The 22,884-nt window shown below is 38.8% G+C and overlaps 1 protein-coding gene across 2 annotated transcripts in view; it reads left to right on the top strand.

Moving 5' to 3' along the window:
- The window catches only part of mindy2 (MINDY lysine 48 deubiquitinase 2), a 29,254-nt gene extending 6,372 nt beyond the window's left edge, over positions 1-22,882 (top strand). The window contains exons 4-9 of one of the 2 annotated variants that reach the window (XM_080884388.1): positions 6,251-6,409; positions 8,368-8,470; positions 9,425-9,567; positions 12,954-13,127; positions 14,022-14,213; positions 16,019-22,882. In XM_080884388.1, the coding sequence (XP_080740514.1) occupies positions 6,251-6,409; positions 8,368-8,470; positions 9,425-9,567; positions 12,954-13,127; positions 14,022-14,213; positions 16,019-16,207 (960 nt within the window). In that variant the 3' untranslated portion in view covers positions 16,208-22,882. Of the gene's footprint in view, positions 1-6,250; positions 6,410-8,367; positions 8,471-9,424; positions 9,568-12,953; positions 13,146-14,021; positions 14,214-16,018 lie in introns of those variants that run through there. The other variant, XM_080884389.1, reaches the window with a different exon arrangement.
- The last annotated feature ends 2 nt before the right edge of the window (positions 22,883-22,884 follow it).

The following is a 22,884-nucleotide window of genomic DNA, read 5'->3' as shown; positions in this document are numbered from 1 at the left end:
TGACTGTAGTTAATAAACTTTAGATAATAGAATAAGTTACAATTAAAAAAACAAATCATACAGCCCAGTTTATAAGGTTTATGGAGGTCCTTGTGTAGTGCAGATTACTGAAGGAGTTATAGTATGCTCTCAGTTGTGTGGGTTGTGGTATCAGAGCCTGATTTAATCCGAGTTGGCTCTATCTAATTAAAAGATGAGAAATGAATGTCTACGCAGAGTTGCCAGTTTATCAGGTTTGTTGTGTAAAAGGTAATTTGCAGGTCTTTTCAACCTTGTATTTTATAACAACTACAGTAAAAGTACCAACTGAAAAAAAACATTTTATGTATGTGGTTATTTTGAATTGGATGCAAACAGCATGTTTCAAAAATGTCAACAGAAGGAGAACAAAAATGTAGAAAAGTTGTGTAATACTAAAAATAAACCAGGGGCCAGGTCTTAAAACTAAACTAACTCTCTGTATGTATTATTGTAGGGTCTACCTTACAATATAAAGCGCCTTGAGGCGACTGTTGTTGTGATTTGGGGCTGTATAAATAAAACTGAATTGAATTGAATCAATACGAATAGAGGCTGAGTATTTTTGCGGTAATGGTCAGTTTGGTGGTCAGAGTTTGGGTATTTAATATTTAATGAGTCTTGTACGCAGGGGACAGTTTAAAAATGAGGTTGAATGGCAGTGACCTTTAGGCCACAGGAAGGGTATCCATGAAAGAAATCCTAAAGGCTGTATCCTGTGAGCTAACAAGGAGAGTGACCCTCTGTGGATGCATCAGTGCACACAGCTTGGTTAACTCACACATTTGTGAAGGCACCATTAAAGCTAAACAAGTTTCATCCAGACTCAGTGAATCCGTGCTTGGTTTTAGTGAAAACGGTGGAAAACCACACATATTGCAATTACACTGTTGTGCTAAGCTGGCCTCCCTGCTGTCTGGACCTGTCATCTACTAATTAGTGTCAAAGTTCTCAATGTTTGATGTGTCATCTTTATTTGTTTTGTTTATTTTTTTCCATTAAATTTCAGTAAATTCTTTCTTAAATGCGTTTGTACAATTTAGTGTAATCCATTGCGAGGGCTCCTTTGCAAAAAATGTATCTCTATGAAGCTTGATGCTTTGACACTGTCAGAAAGAAACTGATTTCTTTTAGGACCTGGTTTGCTTTTCTGCTCTATTGGGAAAAAGAAATATTCCCCCCATGATTTAGACAGATCTAGATTTGTCTTGAATCTGATGACCAAAATATTGAGTATCAAACGCTGCAGATGTGAGCCAGCACAAAAAGTGTGTCCCACTTTGTGGGACATTGCCGTCTTGTAAACTGTTAATAATTAACACCTCAAACTAATGGGTCATGACATTATGTAAGACTTCTGAGGCTGCTGGCCTCCATTCATTGACTGATGTTTTTTAGGCTCAAAGATCTATTGTGTATATGTATAAAGATTTATCTGGCGTGTAGATGTACACAGATGACTGCAGGCAGACCCATAAAATATGCATCAGCTTGCACAGACAACAAATATCTGACAGCTGTATTCACTATTCTCTGTTTGCTTCACAGTGACATAAAATGTACAGTGCATCCTCTGAATCCTCTGATTTCATAGCGCTGGACAGTAATGGACAGAAGCTTTGTGGTAATTTTTAAAACACAGCTGATTACAAAGTATAAAGTCATTAGTGCTGTTTCCCTCCAAACACACGGCATACAGTGCTCAGACTCGTCCCATACTTTTGAAATCATCTCTGGAGTTGCTGTTGTTGTTATGTTACCTACCAACAACCACATGAAAGTCACAAATCCCATCTTTCTGACAGTGTGTTTTGATCGTTACTGGTCCTGGAAAGGCTGCATAATTATAGCACTTTAAAATTGGACTTTTCATACACCCTTTATATTTCTACCAGAACCTGGTGCTCAGTTGTGTTTCTTCACAGTAACAATCAGATTTTATGTTCTTTCAAATCTAGAAATAAAGCGAGCATCTTCTTATTGTTTCTGCATGACTGGTGTCACGGTGATTTCTTGGCTTCATTATGTTGTAAAGTGGGAACGGCTACATGTGTTCTGTTCTTAATTGGAACCTTCATCTTAAGAAAATAAATCCTTTTGGGAACAAAGTCCCTCATGTGCTCAGAGAGAGAAGCAGAGAGGCCTGCCCTTAGACACCTTCGCTTAGACTGTGTAAAAAACAAACAAACTGCAAGGCCCCAGCAGAGTACCATGCTAATGTTACGCTGTGGAAGTGTAACACGGCGGGGCTAGATGAACGTGTGCGTGATGCAGTGCTAATCATCTGATCCACGAGCGCTCATCTGCTGTTGGAGCTCTCTGCCCTAAAATGAGGAGATGTGGTCCATTACACATCCCTGCTAATCCTCCCATCACTGCCGCTTATAAGCATCCTAATCCACACACTCAGATGAGCCAGCTGTGGGCTTTCCACCTCAGCTCTGTGCACCAAAGGGTCAAAGCTGGAGCAGCCCAGCGCTTATTGGACACGATCCTATTGCTAGCAGGGGGATGTCAAAACACTTCACAGAAAATACTCTGAAGCCATTGTGGGAAAAACAGGGGAAAAAAGGAAAGACATTTCTGTATTAGATGGTGGGAATTTTTCTGCCTTTTTATTGTTTGTCTATTACTTATTTAGTCTGGTGTGGTATAAATGGCTTTGCGGGGAGGTCTTTTATAGTTAAAAGTCCAAAATGTATCCCCTCCTTCACATTTTTCAAAACTATCCAGTGGGCCTGATTGGAGTCTTTACCAGGGCTGGTTCTAACCCCTGGGCTTTATGTTTGACACCGCCGGTCACCCCTGAGTCCACACAAACTGCCCTGAAAACATGAAGACATTTCGATGCTTGCATATTAGATGTAGTGTATCACAGAAATAAAGTTTTTCATTTGCATAGTGATTCAAACTAGATCATAATAGTAAGACCATATTTTATTCATAGTTTTATGGAAAATGTGTGCAAAGTCATGTCCAAAATAATAAAATTGATTTGTGTCAGACAAAACCCTTAGAAAACATTTCTATAATTCATTTGGAAGCATTTTCCCTACAGCTGCTTGGAATTACTATTATTATTAGTTTGGACAAGAGAAGTTTTTAACTGATTAAACATATGAAGGCATTTTTATAATGCAATACAGCTGAGAGAAAATAAATGGGGTTTAATTGTTTAATATTAGAATTTAAAAACTGAAAAATGCAAATAAATCTCCACTTTGTAGGCTCGTATTTATCTTTCTGGTATGTGTGACGGTGGTAATTGGTTTTTGGTTTGTGGAACTTTTTTTTAATCTTCCCATAGAACACACTATACACTCATAATGGAGTTGTCGGGCTCAGCTGCGAGGCTTATCTTGATTTCAGAGTTAAATGGCAGGAGAGGTTTAGTGCCAGCTGGGAAACATTGCTCTGAGGCTGAGTGCAGGAATTAGTCTCTCTCATTGGGTCCTCAGGTGTGTGGTGCAGTTATGTATATAGAGTATTTGCTCTAATATTCATACGGTGAAGTAAAAAGGCTGGTTTTCTAATTAAATCCTCTCTTACCGATAAAGAAAGAATGCCAGTCGGATCCACAGAAAAGGATTTTCCACTTACGCACGATGTATTTGTGTCTGCTTTAAAACCTTTTTACTCTACAGAGATAATGAAAATCCACCAGTCAAAACATGGCTAATGAGAAGTACAACCAGAGACTTTTCTATTAAAATTTTTCTTTCTAAATGTGAGAAAAAAAAATAAAGATTTGCTGATATTTGTTTGAAATATACTTAAAACATGTTTTTGTATTACTATATCAGAAAAGCCTTTTTTATGTATCTATAGCACACGGATCAGGGTCAGCCATGTGCTGTGGATCATCGTGTGTATGTGTGCTGCAATAACAAAGGAGGAAAAGAGCTAGCACACACCTAAAACATTACTGTAAAGAGGACGGGGTGTGTTTGTGTGTGTGGGAGTGTGTGAAGATTGTGGAACAGCTGATAGTTACTAAAGATGGCCTCCCAAACAACTTCACATTAGGTGGTAAAATGTGTGCGAATGCTTTGAGTTTAGAACGAGCAGCATCCCGAGGAAGTCATTATTAAAAACATGGTGTTGTTAAAGCATAACAAAAAACACAACATTTAACTATCAATATTAGGGCAGCTCATTCAGACAACTTTACACCAAGCATGGCATTTCCTTGGGTCCCCAACCGTACACCTGCTAAGTGTGAAGAAAAGAGGATGAGCAGTTGTCAACAAAAGCGGAGTACAGGCGCACACATAGAGACTAATTCCTCTATAGTGAGAGGTTTTCTTATCAGTGTAAAAGACAATGTTTTTCTCAGTACTGTTGGATTTGGCTTTAATTGAAAAATAGCAGTGGCATACAAGCTCTCAGTCAGGTTCTAATATGCAGGATGTAACTGAAACAATTTGAATCTCATGCAAAATGATGCCGTCTCATTCATACGACTGTTTGTTTGTTTGGGCTTTTTCTGCAGGGATCCTGCTCTCTGCCTGTTAGGCCTTATTTTCTTCTTATGTTGCTTATTAGGTGGTATCTGGGCTGCAGCCTCTGTGCAGTGATTGTGTAGTCACTGGGCAAGAAGAGTGTGCAGGGTTTGAATGCAGGTCTCTATGAAAACACAACAACTAGGTTACGGTTTAGCTTCAGGCCTCCCTGTTTTCTCACCTGTGAACTATGTTTTTAGGTTGTGTTTACACAAAATCCAAGACCTTCCTGTGGGTTTATGTTCAAGGAGTTGAACATAAACAGGTGTTTTGTTTCGTTTTGTTTTGTTTAAAACTTACAAAGGTTGTGCAGTCGCACTTTTTTTCAACTGAGAAATATGCCAGAATTTCCCATTTTTCTCTCAAGCAGACCTTGAAAAACTCAGCCCACTCATTACAAGAGGAACTAAATAAGAAATCTTATTTTTACAGGAATTTAAATGTTGAAAGCTTTGTCCACTGCTGCATTCACCCTTTTTTCTGTGCCTCTAAAGTATCTGCCACTGTGCACTGACTTGTGTAAAGCACTTTTAAAACATGGGTAAGCTATTAAGAATTGAAACTTGACTTTAAGAACATTTTAACAAGAATACACTGAGAAGTGGGTGAGGGAAAACTGAAGCAAAATAAAGCAAATCAACACTCTGTTTTATAATGGAAAATTAAGCGCACAGGTGAAACACAATGACATGGAACTGTATTCACAAACTTACTGCAACGGGGACCGGTCATATCTGACAAATAGGCTCAGTCATCCAGGTTTTCCAGGATTTAACTGTTATACCCAGAATGCCAGTTTGTGCTCTCTGTTTGGGGGTTAAAGGTTTGTAGTTCCATAGGTTTGATTTCCAGCTCCTCCAGTGTCCATATTAAAGATCTTCAATAAGATGCTATACAATATAAATACAGCCCATTTACCACACCACGTACAAATCAGGAGCCTCTGATTCTCTCCTGGTTCCTGTGCCCAGCCACTACTGTCGGGTACACGACATAAAACATGATCTAATCTGAAAGATAGATGGACGTGGATTCAGTTTTTTTACTTTTTCAGGACTTTTGTTTGTTTGTATTTTTTTCGCCTCCTGGTATCACAGCTCAGTCCGTTCATAGCAGCCACAGTGGGTTTGTTTTGTCACAGTGTGATAGCGGCAGGGGGGTGGTATCATGCGAAAAAGTGACGTCAGTGCATCTTTCGGCTACAGTGAGTCATCTCCCATCATCTGGTCATAAAGACATGACACATTGAGGGAAGAAACGACATTTGAAGTTGATCTTACCAACTGCTGCAAGCAAACAAAAAGTAAAAATCTGCTTTACTTGAATTTTTGAAAGGAAGAAATAAAATATTATTATTAGCCGCTTAAAACATATACTGATGTCGTTGAGTTTAGATGAAAAGATGAACTGTGTGTAGTTTGTTACGGCGTGAAATAATCACAGGAATATTTAATTGCATGAAGTTGACTGATTGAGCAAAAAGTAAAAAGAGCAGTATATATGAAAATAACTCCGCTACAATAAAATAATGTGATCTGACAAAACTACATGAAAGCAGGTTTTTGTATTGGTGTAAGTGACAGCTAATGGTTTATTTTAAAGTTCTAGAAATTGATCCACGAGGACCCCAGCAACTGTTGTGATTACTTGCATTTTTTCTGATCAGTTCAATTTGATTTGTATAACATCTGTGTCTCACGCTGCTGCGCTGTGTCCTTTCTGTTTTCTAGAACATGAGTGATGCCATGGCAGTGTTGCATAAGCTGCAGACAGGTCTAGACGTGAATGTGAAGTTCACCGGGGTGCGAGTCTTTGAGTACACCCCAGAATGCATTGTGTTTGATCTGCTGGACATCCCTCTTTACCACGGCTGGCTGGTTGACCCCCAGGTGAGATGGATCTTATTTTGCCTTTACTGCCATAGAAATCGGCCCGTTTTCTTTTTCTTCTTTTTTTATCTTCAACATAATATGAATACTCTCAGTTTTGTGTTTTTTGTGTTTTTTTTTGTTTTGTTTTTTTTCTCCACACATATACGTTGGACGTTGAATTCATTTTAGTTGTAGTCCAATTAAGTAGTCTTGTTCTAACTTATTACTGCAAATTGTAGCCTCAATTTTCAGTTCTTAGCTAACAGGAGCAGCACCTGGGTCTTCTGCTGCTGTAGCCCATCTGCTTCAAGGTTTTACATGCTGTGCATTAAACGATGCTCTTCTGCATACATTGGGTGTAATGAATGGTTAGTTGAGGTAGTTTTGCCTTCCTATCATATTGAAGACATTTTCAGCTAGAGAACTGCAGGTCCGAGGATATTTTCTCTTTTTCAGGCTTGTAAACCTCGAGATAGTTGTGTGGGAACATCTCAGTAATTTAACACTTCCTGAAATACTCACATCAGCCCATCTGCCACAACCACAGTCACTTAAATCACCTTTTATTCCCATTCTGATGCTCAGTTTGAACTTCAGCACATCCTCTTTCATGTTCACATGTCTCCATGTATTGACTTGCCCCCTTTTTTGTTTTTTAATCTGTGCTTTATTCTAACATCTCATACAGTGCAGCATCATTTTCAAGCAGTTTTACATTTCGACAGGTCATGTTTTTCTTTATTTGCATGCCACATGACTTTACATCCTCGATATGACGCTTTAAAAATTAATGTCAAAACAAGAGCATAAAAACAAATTGTTCTGATTAACCCCACAAACAGGGAGGAAATTAATAAATGATTAAACAAAAAAATGTGCCAAAAAGAATAGAAAGAGATGTGGATTGAAGCACCTTGTTGTAATTATAAGGCCATTGCAGAGTTAAAAAGCTTTATAAAACAGAGATTTTGTAGCTTCAATGACTTTTAGCTAATTTTATATGTTTGCATGCTTTTACTTCCATATGTTTTGTGGTGGTGGATTAAGCTTTAGAAACCAATTTATAATACATTCAGTGGGGGCACCTGGAGCACAAAGACTTTAGTCTTAGGGTGTTATTATTAGATTTGTGAAAAGAAAAAAAATAATGTTAAAAATGATTGGATAAAAGAAATGACAATTAAAAAGATGAACAAGAATGTTTTTCATTTGGTTTTAAACTCGTCCAATATGTGTGCCAACATTATCAGAGCACGATGTGGTTGCTTGTTCCAGCAGCGTCTCCAGTATCAGGGGCGAGTCGGAGAACAATCATTTGTTCTGCTTCAGAGGACCTGAGAGGTTGAGTTGGTTCATGGCTTAGGAGCCTGTCAGAGAGAGGAGGAGGTCTCCAACCTTTAAAAAAAATGAGCCATCCACTATAACGCATGCACCTTAACAGAAAGCTCTTTATTCTGGACATGAACAGAAATGATGAGTGTAGGTGGCAATCTCCTCATTTCAATACAAGCTACTGGAATTAGTCTCCAAATGCAGCTCACACCGTACCTCTCTATTAGCACGTAATTAGAATTTACTCTTGTACCAGTTTCAGCTCACCTTTTCTTTGAAAGTTTTATTTTTGTTCTATTTTATCAGCTTTTCTTTATCTAATCGTTCTCCAAGTCCTTATGAGTCATGATAAATTCCCACTTGCAGATGTTTACAGCAAAAACAGATCTGAAAGTAAAAGGTGACCTTTTAAAGTGCACTCTCCCATTTGATCGTCTTTTTGAGAAACGTTAATGAAAGGTCATGTTCTTTATAAGTGTGTAATCTGTATAAAGACTTAATAGGTGAGTGTAACAGATTTAAATAAGTTAACTTTTTGGGGAGCTGCTGTCATAAATTTTCTTTTGGTTTTTCTGCAGCTTTTCGTAAAACAACATCAAAGCTTGTTGAATGTTCTTTCCCACACTTTTTATCTTTGTTTACAGATGCATGATATTGTAAAGGCAGTGGGCAACTGCAGCTATAACCAGCTGGTCGAAAAGATAATATCCTGCAAACAGTCAGACAACAGTGAGCTGGCAGGAGAAGGTAAGTGCTTTCTCTACTCTCCTGATCTGCCCGACTGCTTTCTAGTCTCCCATTTCTTCTCTTTTGATCCTGTGTACTTGAAGCTGGAGAGAAAAGAGAAAAGTTGTACATTTTAGTAAAATAATAAAAAGATTTTTCTTTTTTTTTTCTTTTAAAAAACAAAAAAATGTGAAACATTTTTTTTGTTGGCATTACATTAGACATGCTTCCCCAGAAAACCACAGACTGAGTTTAAACAAAAACCAGGACATACTTGTGACTACTCATCAAATGACCTATTTCCTCGGCTCACAGCGTTCCTACCAGCTGTCTGTAACTTCTCAACTAAATATTTGCTCAATCAACACTGAGCTTCCTAAGTAGTTGTCAGCTGGGCTGCTACCACATCGACACATCACCGCATTAGTCGATGTCCCGATATGGTTCATTTAATTATCTTGGACAGAGATTAAATTCTGAGAAAACTGAGTTTTGTGTAAAGTTGATTAAATCTTTAAAAGATTCATTCACAATCTAGGGTAGAGTGTTTCTCAGTGGTAGCATTCCACTGATTTTGAGTTTTGAATGCTGCTCTGTTGTACAGATGTCAAATGTGACTGTAAAGGTTGCCAGTTCGAGCAGAGAGTCAGAGTTGCTCAGAGTGAGGATAGACATTACAGCAGAATTTCCACAAAGCTTTCCAAGTAGCGACCTGTGTTCATGAATGAACTGGGATTGCTTGATTGGAGTCCAGGCGACTCATCCAAGTGGTAGCTCAATGACAAAAATAGCTTTTATGGGATCTAGCACGTAAAGCTAATCAAAACAAAGGAACTAAAATTTATAGTCACCTAAATCTGCTTTATATTCCCCAAGGAATTTAAACCAATTAAAAGTCATCAGTGTTTCTTCATTTTCTAATCTAACTTCATTTAATTTTCTGTTTTGTGTTTTTTTTCTCTTCTCTCTCATTAGGCATCGTAGCAGAGCAGTTTTTAAACAGCACAGCCACCCAGCTGACTTACCATGGACTGTGTGAGCTCACATCTACGGTACAGGAGGGAGAGCTCTGCGTCTTTTTCAGGAATAATCACTTCAGCACCATGATCAAGTACAAGGTAAAACTACCAAAAAAGTAACAGCATATTTGCTCTGACTGTGAACCTTATTGATGTAACTTGCATTTAATATATTTTCCTGATCAAGACGGCATTTGGCAACCTTCACTGGGCTTTATTTGGTTCACTCCAAGAATGAAAGGTCATCATTCCTCCATGCTGTTTCCTCTTTCATCTACAGTAAATGAAAACCTCTGCGCCATCAATGAAATAGTGAAAAACGACTATTCAGAAGAGTAATACTACGTAAGTTATCAGGTAGCCTCACTACTACCTGATAACTCTTAATGGCAAGTTTTGATACCTTAGTATATATCAATAAAGACAAGGTTTGACGATTTTTCCAAGGGTAGTTGCATAGACAGAGACCACCCTGTCGACACCCAGTCGTTCTGTTCCATAAGCAGGTCTGGAATATGACAGAAACTGCTCAGCTCAGAAAAGAGCTTCAAGAGTTACTCTTAGTATGCTTTAAAGGGGTAAAGAGTTGAGATTTATGTAAGAAGCCACTGCTACATTGCAACAGCTTAAATGGGTCAGGACGTCATGATACCATCTGTCCCTCTAGCAGCAACAAGTCTTGCAGCCCTTTAAATGTCAGTTGTTGTAGATTGTATGTGATATATGAACACAAAGTATAATCGTAAAACGATTAAAATAACGTAAAAATAATATAACGTGTTTTTTTTTTTTTTTCAATCGAGGTGCAATTGGTTGCACAGAGGATGTTCACCTGGGAGAGCAGTGTCCAAATGACCTAGTGGGAGGGGCTACACAACATGCATAACAAACCTACTGAAGTGTTAATAAGTTACAGTTGAGCTCACAGAAAACAGCTCAACCACTTTCTTGTTTCTGATGAGTAGTTCTTTTGCCTTTAAGTGGCATCTGTGTAGTTAATGATATGCTTTAATATATTCATCAGTCTGAAGAAAGCTGTTTATTTATGTGTACATAACATTAGACACCACATTCACAGTGACCCTAAGAGGGTCATTGCTTACCATATATCTGCAGCAGGGAATAACCTTTCCTGTTATCCACGGAAGGGGAAGTGAGTGTCTGTTCTTTCATTTTGAATAGTACACTTGTTGCCAATATAAGCAAAGCAGTGCATGTGTGTGCCCAACAACCATCAGACAAAGCATAATAACAGCCCATGGTCTCTTGTAATCACTCCAAAGCAGACCTTTGCATGAACTTGTACACATACATGCTAAACAGCCTTATTTATCTGTGAAGACTGTATGTGTAGGGTCTAGCATGTGATTTAATCTGAACACTGGCACGTTGTTTTTATTCTTCATAAATAATTCTCCTTCAAATAATTAATATGGGGATCCGAGGAAGGGGATCAGATAAATACCGAAGCACTTTATGTCCGACATCAAAAGAGTTAATCCTGTGAAAGAGTTTATTATTATAGAACAATCAACATTTCCTCAACTTAATATTTTGTAACCAAACTCATTATAATAATAATCATAATTATAAGGAAAATAACAATAAGAGTAATAATATAACTTTGTCTGTCTACATACTCGTTCCATGATCCAAAATTCAACAACCACACTGGCACACAGGCACATCTTAGGCCTCTGAAGGTTCTTATCTAGATTACATATTATCTCTCCATGTTACCTAGCAACCACCTAGCAACAGACTAAAGTGACCCATTTTTAACTTTAACTAATGCAACTGTAAAACCTTATAAAAGAATCATATTTTAATGTTACAACAGTAACTATTAGTAACATCTAATAGCCTCAAAACGTTAAAATTATGTAATTTTTTTTTACACCATCATGTTGCCTGGCAACCACTTAACAGTGGCCTAAGGTGACATTTATATGGTAAATCAAATCAAATCAAATCACTTTTATTGTCACATCACATGTACAGGTACATTGGTACAGCACAAGCGAGTGAAATTCTTGTGTGTGAGCTTCACAAGCAACAGAGTTGTGCAAAATACAATAACATAAACAGGCAAAATATACGAATGGCTAAATCTGAAACTAATAAATATATGTACAATATATAATAGTATATGCAAAAAAAAAAATTTCTGGATGTGTATACTAAATGTTTTTCTACGTGTGTGTGTGCGCGCGTGTGTGTGTGTGTGTGCGCGCGTGTGTGTGTGTGCGCGCGCGTGTGTGTGTGTGTGTGTGTGTGTGTGTGTGTGCGTGTGTGTGTGTGTATACACATATTTTACAAATTAAATAGAGTCAACAATAAATAAAATATATAAAAATATACAGAGTTGAGACATGTGCAAAACAGTGGCATTAGTGTACAGTGTGTAGTGCATAATGTTGAAGTTCCAGTAGTGAAGGTGAGGTGTCTATGACGTGTTCAGCAGTCTGATGGCCTGATGGCCTGTAAAAGCTGGGGTCCTGAGTAGGGATGGGTATCGTTTAGGTTTTATCCGATACCAGTGCCAAATCGATACTTTTGAAATGATGCCGGTGCACGAACCGGTGCTTAAAGAATGGAGAACACAAACTTTGTCCAAAAACCTCCTATGTTTTTATTTTTAGCAGTCTCTTTTTTTTCTGCAAAATGATAAGCACGGTCCAGCCCTACACACGGAGCGATCCGAGCTAACTCGCTAATGGAGATTTGCCACACCCGCAGTAGATGTGCTCTGTGTGAGGTCTCGCAGCAAGCTATCAAATACGGTACATTTGATAGCTTTTTAAAAAATGCTATGCGTCGCCAGGTGTTTCATCAGATTCGAGGTGTTACCTCCTTTGCACAGTATCAGCTTAAAGCACTTGTTGCAGGCTGCTGAGTTTGCATCTTTTGCTGTGAAGTACAGCCAGACTTGTGACCGCTTCGCCTTGGGCATTTTTAATCTGTAGCTCTGCTCTAAAAGAACGTACGTACCTGGGCCCGCCTACTGTACTTGGAAAGGTAAAATGATCGGCTAGAATCCAAAGTGTATGACATCTCGGGGAGAAAAAAAAAAGCACCGAAATGTGCGCTGCTTTTCGGTCTGGTTACTACCGTTTATGTCAGAACCGGTGCCATAATGGCACCGGATATCGGTACCCATCCTTGTCCTGAGTCCTGTAAATCAGTTTGCCAACACCACCAACAGACCAACTAATATTGTGGCATTGGCATGTATTATTAATAATGATCATTTAAATGATGAAAATAGAAAATGGTAGACAATAATCTCTGGCTCCACAAAGCTGATAAATTCTGGAACTGAGACTGCTTACTTTGACCTTCAGCGCTATCACATTGTCCAAATCTGACAAATAACCTTTGAAAGTCCTTCACCTCCTTTGTGGTAATAACAAATACACATTGTACTAACAGCATGTTTGTATACACTGATAAGATGTGTGTAATCTGTGTGTGTTGTTTCCCAGGGCCAGCTGTACCTTCTGGTTACAGACCAAGGTTTCCTGACGGAGGAGAAGGTTGTCTGGGAAAGTCTGCACAACGTTGACGGCGACGGCAATTTCTGCGATTCGGAGTTCAGGTTGCGGCCTCCTTCTGATCCAGAGACTGTATACCGTGGCCAGCAGGATCAGATAGACCAGGTCTGAGCACTGATGCAGGCAAGACTAGCAGAACCAGTAACAATTCCCGTCCAGACCGTGATGTGTTTAAATGTGTTGTGCTTTTCACACCATCAGTGTGACACAAAGTAACGTTTTGGTTTGGGTTTTTTTTTAGCTGCTTTAAAGCATTGGCCTCAATGAAACACAACACCAGTTCCCATGAGACACAGAATTATCGAAGTGAATAGACACGGGAAATGAAGCCAAAGAAATAAACTCTGCGTCAACCCAGGCTAAAAAAAAATATAATGGAAACTTCTTAAATAATAAATGTGTTGTAGCTCCCAGTGCAAATCACATACAGGGCAGCCTGAATAGCACCGGGCAAGGCTGCATGGCACCTTGCCCCCCTCTAATGCATGCTTCACTGTGGTCCCTATCAATGCATTGTGTTTGTCTGTGATGCTCTTTTACCTGTTTCACAGCTGTCTTCTTCTCGGTGGACCAAAATAGATTGAACACAGATTTTCTGCCTCGCTCCCACACATGCACCAATGAGACATGAACAGAGGGGCTATTACTTTTTATTCTTCTTGCTTACTCAGGTCTAGCACTCCTTATCAGCAAAACTGGTTTTGTAAGAAAACTGTATTTTATGGACGACTCATGACTTCAGTTAGATGAAGAAAAAAATTCACCATCTTTACAGCGACACTGTGCATAGCATAGACAAGGAAACACTTTAGATAATGCACTCTGACAAAGTAGACGACAGACACAGTTGTTTCTCCGAATAAGGAAAAACTTGAGGCTTGTGACCAACTGTTCAATAACCATAACACAGTATTTGATGGATTTAAGCGTTGCAGTGATAGATTTGCTCATAGGTGATTCTTTCTCCACCTTTATATGTGTGTTCATGTCTGTTATCAGGATTATCTGATGGCGCTGTCACTGCAGCAGGAGCAGCAAAGCCAGGACTTACAGTGGGAACAACTCCCAGAAGGCATCAGTGATCTAGAGTTGGCGAAAAAGCTTCAGGAGGAAGAGGACCGACGAGCCTCCCAGTACTACCAGGAGCAAGAGCAGGAGCAGGCGGCGGTGGCAGCAGCAGCACACGCACAGGTAGGGAGGGTGGGAGATAGGGAGATAGCAGGTAAGAAAGGAGGTAATTTTATGAACCACGGAGGGTAAAGTTTGCCTTTTGGAAACGGAAAGATGTCTGCATCAGAGAGCGGAATTACAAAGGAGGAACTGATGATGAAAAGGGGAAGGTGATAGCAAATAATCATCCTTTTTCTCCTTAATTTGTGTGAGCAGAGTATAAAATTCAGAAAGTGGACAAAAAGAAATAAAACAGAGAACAGGAGATAAAAGTAAAACTCTTCAGTTTTATTCACATCAGTTTCTTTATACAGCTTTTCTCCTTTTTTACATTTTTCTTCCGGCTGCTCCTTTTAGGGGTCGCCCAAGTGGAGCATCTCTCTCCATCACACCCTATCCCTAGCGTCCTCTTCTATCACCAACCCTCTGCATGTGCTCCTTCATTGCATCCATTTATCTTCCCTGTGCTCTTTTCTCTTGTCCTCCAGCCTGGCAGCTCCATCTTCTACATCCTTTGTCGAAAATATCCCCTATCCCTGCTCTGCACATGTCCAAACCATCTCAGCCTCGCCCGTCTTTGTCTAAAAATTCACATTTTTGTTGTTGTTATTCACGAATTTTCAATTGACTGTTTTACAAAAAAAGCAGATATAACGTTCTGGAAGGAAAGAGAGGGTAAAGTAAAATGTAAAAGTGAAATTAGCCAAATGTGGCATAATATTTGGATGTAAATGATGTGATATTTAAAATCTCCATATATCAGTATCATTTCAGAAATGTTGAAGAAGAGGTCAGAGGTCCAAAGTACATGATATACCCATCTAACATTCCCAGTGTGCCTATATGTCATTAATACAAACAATTGCAGTGAGAGATGCAGTTTTAAATAACTCTATATATCATTACTACTTTGACCATCAGATCAATCTATTCACTTTGAAGGAGAGGTCAGAGGTCAAGTGTGATATATAATAGATTGCTATATGTTGACAAGACACACACTTGTAAGAATCACAGTTTCTAAGGCTTTTTCTCAGTTTTCAACCAATCAAATTATAAAGTTGACCTTGAAAACCTTGGTGGATGTAAGCCAACTATTAATGGATTGCGACCCCCCACCCCCCCACCCCCGTACACCACTAAAAAGATTGATCAGGATTCATTCAAATCTTTTTAAGCTATTATGTTCATACACGCTACCAAGTACCTCCTTGGCTGAGGTAATTACTGTGAATCACTCTTGCCGTAAGTAACACTGACACACATGGCCAAAGTTTCATGAGGACACGTCTTAACGTCCTGCAGGGTGTCAGGACAATCAGATTATGATAATTTTCCCATGTTTACCACACAGCATTAAACACATTCATACTATGTGTTCAACATGAAGTCAATATGTCATAAAATGAAAATCAAACAGAATAGGTCATCTTAAATTCTAAATATGTTTTACTTTAGGGATCTGTCTGCATGGGTTAGGTGTGGATGGTGTTTGTCTTTGTGTCCTGTACCTGGTGGTAAATGCACCGTACTGTATGATTATTCTCACATCAGTGCGAATTACAGACTTGAAAGAGCTCACAGAGCGACCACGTTCAACCTGAATGCGTCATGTGCTTGCATTCTCATGATCACCTGCCTGGTAGAGTCCTGTTAAAGTTCAGGACTGCAGTGCATGTGTGAAATAGCTTTAGTTTACCTCTCAAAGTCTGTGTAATTAATTCCAGAGAGAGATTAATTTTTGGTTGATCATTTCTTGCCACAGTTTTTCAACAAATACAAACAAAGCTGTAAATTTCTACTCTTTTGCTGTCCTGTTCGGGAAGGAGGGCCAGCAGGATGCTGCCGAGGGGGCCGAGACGGACAGAGGTGGTCCAGGAGCAGGGGGAGCAGCAGCCAGCGGTGGCGTAGCAGCACCGGCTGGAGCCACACCCAGCCCGGGGAAACAGTCATCTAGTGGGGAGCGTAAAAACAAGAAAGAATCAAAAGATAAAGACAAATGTGTTATTTTGTAACATATAGCTGTCTGCGTGAGTGTGCATGTGAGTGTTTTGTGCATTTGCTTATCTGTGAGAAAGGGGACAGAGTTTTTTCTCCATGGACTGGACACACACAACGCACAGCCCCCACTTGATGGCAAACAAGGGAAGGAGACGATTGAGGAGAGATGTGACTAACAGAGGATTTGCTGTTCCCAAACCACTGGTGCCTGCTATCCTCTATCCTCAGTGGAACCTGGACATCAGAGGAAGGGGCAAAACAACAACTACTACCCCTTCTCTTTCTTAGAGTCCGCCAAACTTTGTTACAAGTTGCACACTATATTTGTGAAGGGAGGGAGGGGGGTCAAGTTTACCTGGGGATGGTGTATTTTATAGCCAACGACATAATCCGAAGAAACACAATCTCACCCTCTCACATTCTCTTCTTTTACAAAACTTAACTCACTTTGGTCATTTTTTTCAGTAGTGCAGCTTATAAGCTTTTTTGTATGCGTCAATATTTACAAAACATATATAGCCATTGATGCCAACATTCACATTTTATTTATCTGAGTAACCTGTAGCTTTGGGAGAGGTTCTATGTTTTTTTCTTTTTTGTTCCTTTTCTCGCAGTCTAAAGGGAAGTCGATGTAACGCCACTCGTGTCCCCTCTGAAACACTACATACTAAGGGTTAATTAGCTGCCAGATACTGTAGCTATGTTACAACACTCATCACAGCTTGCCCTGTTCAGATTTGCCTTACCAGAGTATGGCAGTGTTGTATTCTGCTCTGTCTGAATGTGTATGTGCAGTAAACGTGTGCTACTTTGGTATAAACGTGTCATTTACTGAGCATCACTGATGTAACAAGATTGCTTTTTTTTTTTTTGTGTATGCTGCATCAGTTAAGCTACACATTTGGGACATTTTGTGTCTTTTTTGTTGTGATTCTGTTTCACAAAAACAAGATTTGGGACAGGAAAACTGAAGATTACGTTGGCACGTTATGTCTGAATCTGATGTTTCTGAGACGCGCCTATCTTTCGGCAGATTAGGTTTGCGTTCGATGGCACCTAGTTTAGAGTGAGCGGTAGTTTGAAAGTCTGTTCTGACAGCTTCCTGTAGAGCGTATGTGTCTGTGTGTGTGGAGACACTGTTAGAATCAGGGCTTTGAATTCAGTAATCCACATACATTTCTCTGAACAACGGAGGTCCTTTTATTAACATATAAATTGGACTCCAAATATGTGACATCAGGATATACAATATAATAGAGTCAGATTTAACAGCAGGCCGATAGTATCCTATGATATTAGCCATTTGACAGTTTGTCAATATCGGCAATCATAGTGGCCAATAAATGTAAACTAATAAAGTAAAGAAGAGATGGGAGAAACACCCTTCAGCTATTTTATGAGTGTTGATGTTGCATACTTTGTCCACCAGAGGGCACTTTGCAACTTCCTTGTTGGCAACACAAGTGTTTGGAACCCAAACGACTGCCGGCTAATCCGAGCAGAGTCGACCATAAACGAGAAAATGAAAATAAAACTAAAAAATAACAAATGTTACGGAAATCTGTTTGTTTTGTGGCTAATTTATTATAAAATCAGATTTTTAAATCAAATATCGGTATCTGTATATATCAGGCTCTACAAGATCATTTTCTGCTTTGAATTTTTCTCCCATTGTTCTCCACAGTTCTCCCTTTCCTAGCCCCTTCTTAGTCAGCTTCAGAGAAGACTAATTTTATCAGATATTTATGAACATTCAGGCCCAAAGTTCGCAGACAGAGCTGTCTTTGGAGGTTGTAGGAAATTCTGTGGTATCACCTTTAAACTTTTGTGCATTTTCACTGCGGCGCTGCGCATGCAGACACATGATGTACATATTTATCTAACCCATTCTTATAATTTAGCTAGTGGTTTGTGCCATTATTATACCATGGGACTGCCTCCTGACAAACTTTTTCTATCTACACATTCCAGTCGGATTCCTTGACTCGAGCCTTCTGCTAGAGACTGAGGGAGACAGTTGGCGTAGGAGGTCTTTGCAGCGCTTGTAAAGTGGTCTCCATTATTTTGTTGAGTGAGAAGAAAATTCTCTGTCAGGACAGCAGGCTACCTACTGTGTGGGAAACCTTTCTTACGAGCTTTGTGTGATGGCTGGAGTTTGTGCTCCCCATTTGTTTCTTTGGCCCTAGCAAGGCTATGTTTTGTATATATATACATAACTACAGTTGAATATATAACGCCTTACAGCATTTCAGCATATTTTATAGGACAAAAGGAAACAGGCGTATTACTAGAATGAGACAATCCATACATTTTTCACGTAAACGTCAGAACTTCTCTCAGGCCTTTTTTGATGGGACATATCCTCGGGTGTCTTTTCAGATGTTAATGTTTCTAATGACACGGTTCCTCGGCCTGAAGTCACTATCTCAGTCGCAACTTTTAAGCATCCGTTATATGTACACACCACACAACTATTAGGACACTTTGAAGGACTTGACACTAACACTGTTATTGACAGCTGAATTCATTCAAATAACAGTAAAAAGCAATGGACTGGCTGGTCCTGGTGAAAAATAAAGACCTCGCTGAACAGGGTTAAGGAACATTGTTACTTCTTTGCAGATTTTTTTTTCATGCACCTTAAAGTAATAAAGTAATCAAAATTTCTCTTTAAGAAGATAGAGGGGAGGCTTTCTGATTTTTTTTTTCACCCTGTCTTGGCCCATCAACAACATGCTGATTAAACATTCCAGAGGAGATTTTTTTTAAATTAAACTTTATTTTAAAGTTGGATTTGATTTTGAAGATTTTTATGTGGGTCTTTGTTTGAATACAGCGTGAAGTTACCTAAATGCCACAGATTTTTACTATTGTTTCAGATTTACTACTGTGCATCCGCTTGCTACTCTTAGTCATTATCACCTGAATTAAGTATTTTTGTTGTAATGTGTTTGGTTTCACCCTACTTCCTATGATGAATTGATCAGAAGGATATTGTGTGTTTAATGTCTCAAAGTGGTCTCTTGTATGCCTTGTAAAAGTGATGGTGGGGTAAATGCTGTAAAATTAGTATTTTGACAAGGTGATCGTTGAACATATAGTTGTTGTAATTGGTTTTGCACTGTTACATTGATATGCACTAACAGAAAAAAAACATACCTCATTTTCTACGGAACACAAATTGTGCAAGAGTGCTATTGTTCTTTTGGGTACCTTAAAAAAAGTAAATAATGGCCAAAATAATAATTCTTAGTAGCAGTTGCTCTTAAGCCAGCTAAATAATACGAATTTGTAAAAGTATGAAAGGGCTGATTAAATGTTTTGGCTTAAAATGAAAGGATACATCTGTTACAAGGAGCCACTCTGTTTCCAGAAATGGCGGGATGTTATGCAAAATGTAAAAATAGACAAAACATACAACTTTGCAGAGAGATATGGAAGCTTGTTTCAGCCACTGAAAAAGGAGCCATTCGTAGTTCATAATAATCTCACAATGTTGACTTACTTTTTCAGAAGTTTGAGTTTGTAACCCCAAATTGAGAAAATAACTTGAAATTTTGACTTGGCTTAGCTAAAATTGTTTGGGATTTTTTCAGTGGCAGCAACAAGCTTCCATAGAGAAACCCTGTTTTGAACTTAAATAGAAAAACAGGCAACATATCAAATATTAAAACTGGCGTTTTTTTGTTTTGTTTTTTTTACTTTTTCTTACATATGCACATTTTGAATATGATGCCAGGAACACATTTCAAATAAATCTAAAGTCGCATTTTCTTTTCACAATGCCATGTTTTCCCCCTTTTTGAGAGATTTTGATTGTGTAAGCATTCAAATTTAGTAGCCAGACTCTCTAAAAACAGAGCCATGCTGTTGTCACATCCCTTTCTTCCGTGTGAAACACGTTGGTCCAAAATCTGTAGATATTGTTCAGCATTAATGGGACCTTTGCAGATTAACAAATTGCTCGTGTTGCTCATGGGCCTCCGTATAATCACAGGTGCTGCTTTTTAAACAATCTGAACAGCCCCTGTCCTTTTTACTCTGGAGGACGTGGTGCCAGTGGTTTCCAGAAAGACCATTCAAACCCACGCACAGTTGTCTGCTTCGGCTCAGTCCACTATAAAATAGACCGTGGTGTTTATGGATCTTGCTGTACATGAGGTTTTTAACTTTGTGGATGCAGCATCACTGCTTGCAGAACTGTTTCAGACTCCACGCAGTGATTCCCACCATGATTATCCCTGTTTTTAAGGCAGTGCAGCCCCAGAGCCTAATGATCCTCACAGTCATTCAGTTCAGGTTTTTCCAGCCTTGTCATTTGTATTGAGAGATTTTGTCCAGATTCTCTGACTCTTGTATTGATGATGAAAATGATGAAATCACTAAATTCTGTGCAGTTATCAATAAGAGCATTTAGATGCCTATGTCCATTTTATTTATTTTTTCTTATTTGTTTGTTTGTTTTGGGGTTTTTTTTTATTGTGTTGCTGGCTTCAAATTCAAAATGAGCATTAAAAAGTTGCTTAGTTATAACATATGGCGCTTTTGTAGTATTTATAATTAAATGTATGGTTTAAATTAATTTAAAGTCTTCTTGTGGTTTAATTTATATTTTTCACAGCATCCAGATGTTTTTGGAAATCGGGCCATAGCACCTTCAATAGAACTTGCTGCAATTTGATATATTCGTAGTTAGCGGTACATCTACACCAGACTCAAGTATACCAATACAAAGGCTGGAGTTATCAGCTCGGCGCTGATATTCAATTCCACTGGTATCCAATTCCATCAGCAAAAAAATGGTGTAGGTTAACCCCTAACTATTTTTTTTCCCATCAAATCCATCATTTCATTACACAATGTTCTCAAAGAAAGGCAACAGGTCAAAAGTACATACAAATGTGAAAATGCTTCATCAGGCTTGAGTGTTTTCATTAATGTAGCAGAGGGAAATGTTCATTGTTGTTGTGTGACAGATAGATCCAGAGTGCTGAGCAATCTAAGGGAGATCTTTTCTTTATTGCAATATCAAAACTCCCAGATTTTACCCTGTGATGCATGTACAGTGTGGGCTGAAAAATAAAGAGGAGTAAAAGTTCATCATCGATTACCCCAAGAAATTTTTTTTCCACTGTCCGGCCTGTTTTGTTTATATTTCGCATAAAAGAAGCAAACAAAAAGGAAAGCGTTTGTGAATATGGGAGGTTACTCATTTGTGTTGATTTCAATGTTCATGTATTTACATAAATGACCAAATAATGTATGTAGCCTTTCACATTACAGTCACATATTGTATATGGTGATATATATATAAATATATATATATAACAAAATGCCTTATAGACGAGGGACATTCAACCTGATTAGAAGTTACCAGGAAAATAAAAAACTAAGATAAGTTGTTGGTTTGTTGTCATTGCTTTGAAGTCTTAATGTCTTTTGAGAAAAGTGGAAGTTGCACCATTTCATAGCCTGTATGTGTGAAAACTGGAACTGTGAGTTGGATCATTCCACGTAAAATTAATCCATTCTGGAAAAAAGTTCCAACCTGACCACCTGAGAATCAGTTAATACAGTTTCATTATCGTATGTATTGAAGCCGTGCAAAACTTCACCTTCACACTATAAAAAATATTTTGTAAGATTGACTTGGTTACTTTTTTTTCCAGGTGGGAGGAACTGGTTATATCTGTTTGCCTTACATATGAACAAGATGTATGAAGCATAAAAGTCCAAGGACACTGTACCAGTTGGTTAGACACTGCAGTGGAATATACACTCACCAACCACATCATTAGGTACACCTGTTCAACTGTTTTCTTTTTGAAAACACCTAATTAGCCAATCGTATGGCAGCAACTCATTAGAATTAATCATTGAGACATGGTCAAAATGACCTGCTGCAGTTCTACACACAACCATCGAAAATGCCCTTTTGTGTCAGAGGTAAGACAAGAAAAGGCCAGACTGCTCTGAGCTGACAGGAAGGCAAAGGAAATAACCACTAATTAAAACCAAGTTGCAGAAGGGCACCTCTGAACAGATGACCCCTCAAACCTTCTATCCGGTCTTCCTTCTCTCATCCCAACCGGTCGCAGCAGATGGCCCCGCCCCTCCCTGAGCCTGGTTCTGTCAGAGGTTTCTTCCTGTTAAATGGGAGTTTTTCCTTCCCACTGTTGCCAAAGTGCTTGCTCATAGGGGGTCATATGATTGTTGGGTTTCTTCTCTGTATGTATTACTGTAGGGTCTACCTTACAATATAAAGCACCTTGAGGCAACTGTTGTTGTGAAATAAAATTGAACTGAAATTGAATAAATGACTAAACTAAGTTTAGTTTACTGAGTAAGTCTAAGGTTCTTATGAAAGTTCTCTAAAACATATTTTTGTAAGCAATATATGGATTTTAGTAAAGTGTTTTATGTGTTGCTTTATAAACCAGTCAACTCTCAAGATATCCACCACTTCATAATCACTGTTCTTAAAAAAAGTATGGGGGGGGGGAAACATTTACACACACACACACAGAAACTTGTATTTCATTTTAAACTTCCAACTGGCAAGGCACGTACACGCACTAGCTGAGAGATCTTCACTCCCACCGCATCAACAGTTTCACGCTGAGGCCCACAAGCAAACTGATCCTGGCATGACCGAAGACTCAGCACAAAGACATTTGGCTTCTCACCCCCC

The sequence above is a fragment of the Rhamphochromis sp. 'chilingali' genome (assembly GCF_963969265.1).
Source record: "Rhamphochromis sp. 'chilingali' genome assembly, chromosome: 6".
Taxonomy (NCBI): domain Eukaryota; kingdom Metazoa; phylum Chordata; class Actinopteri; order Cichliformes; family Cichlidae; genus Rhamphochromis; species Rhamphochromis sp. 'chilingali'.
Note: the sequence above shows the minus strand (reverse complement) of the source record. Positions and strands in the feature narration are given on the sequence as shown.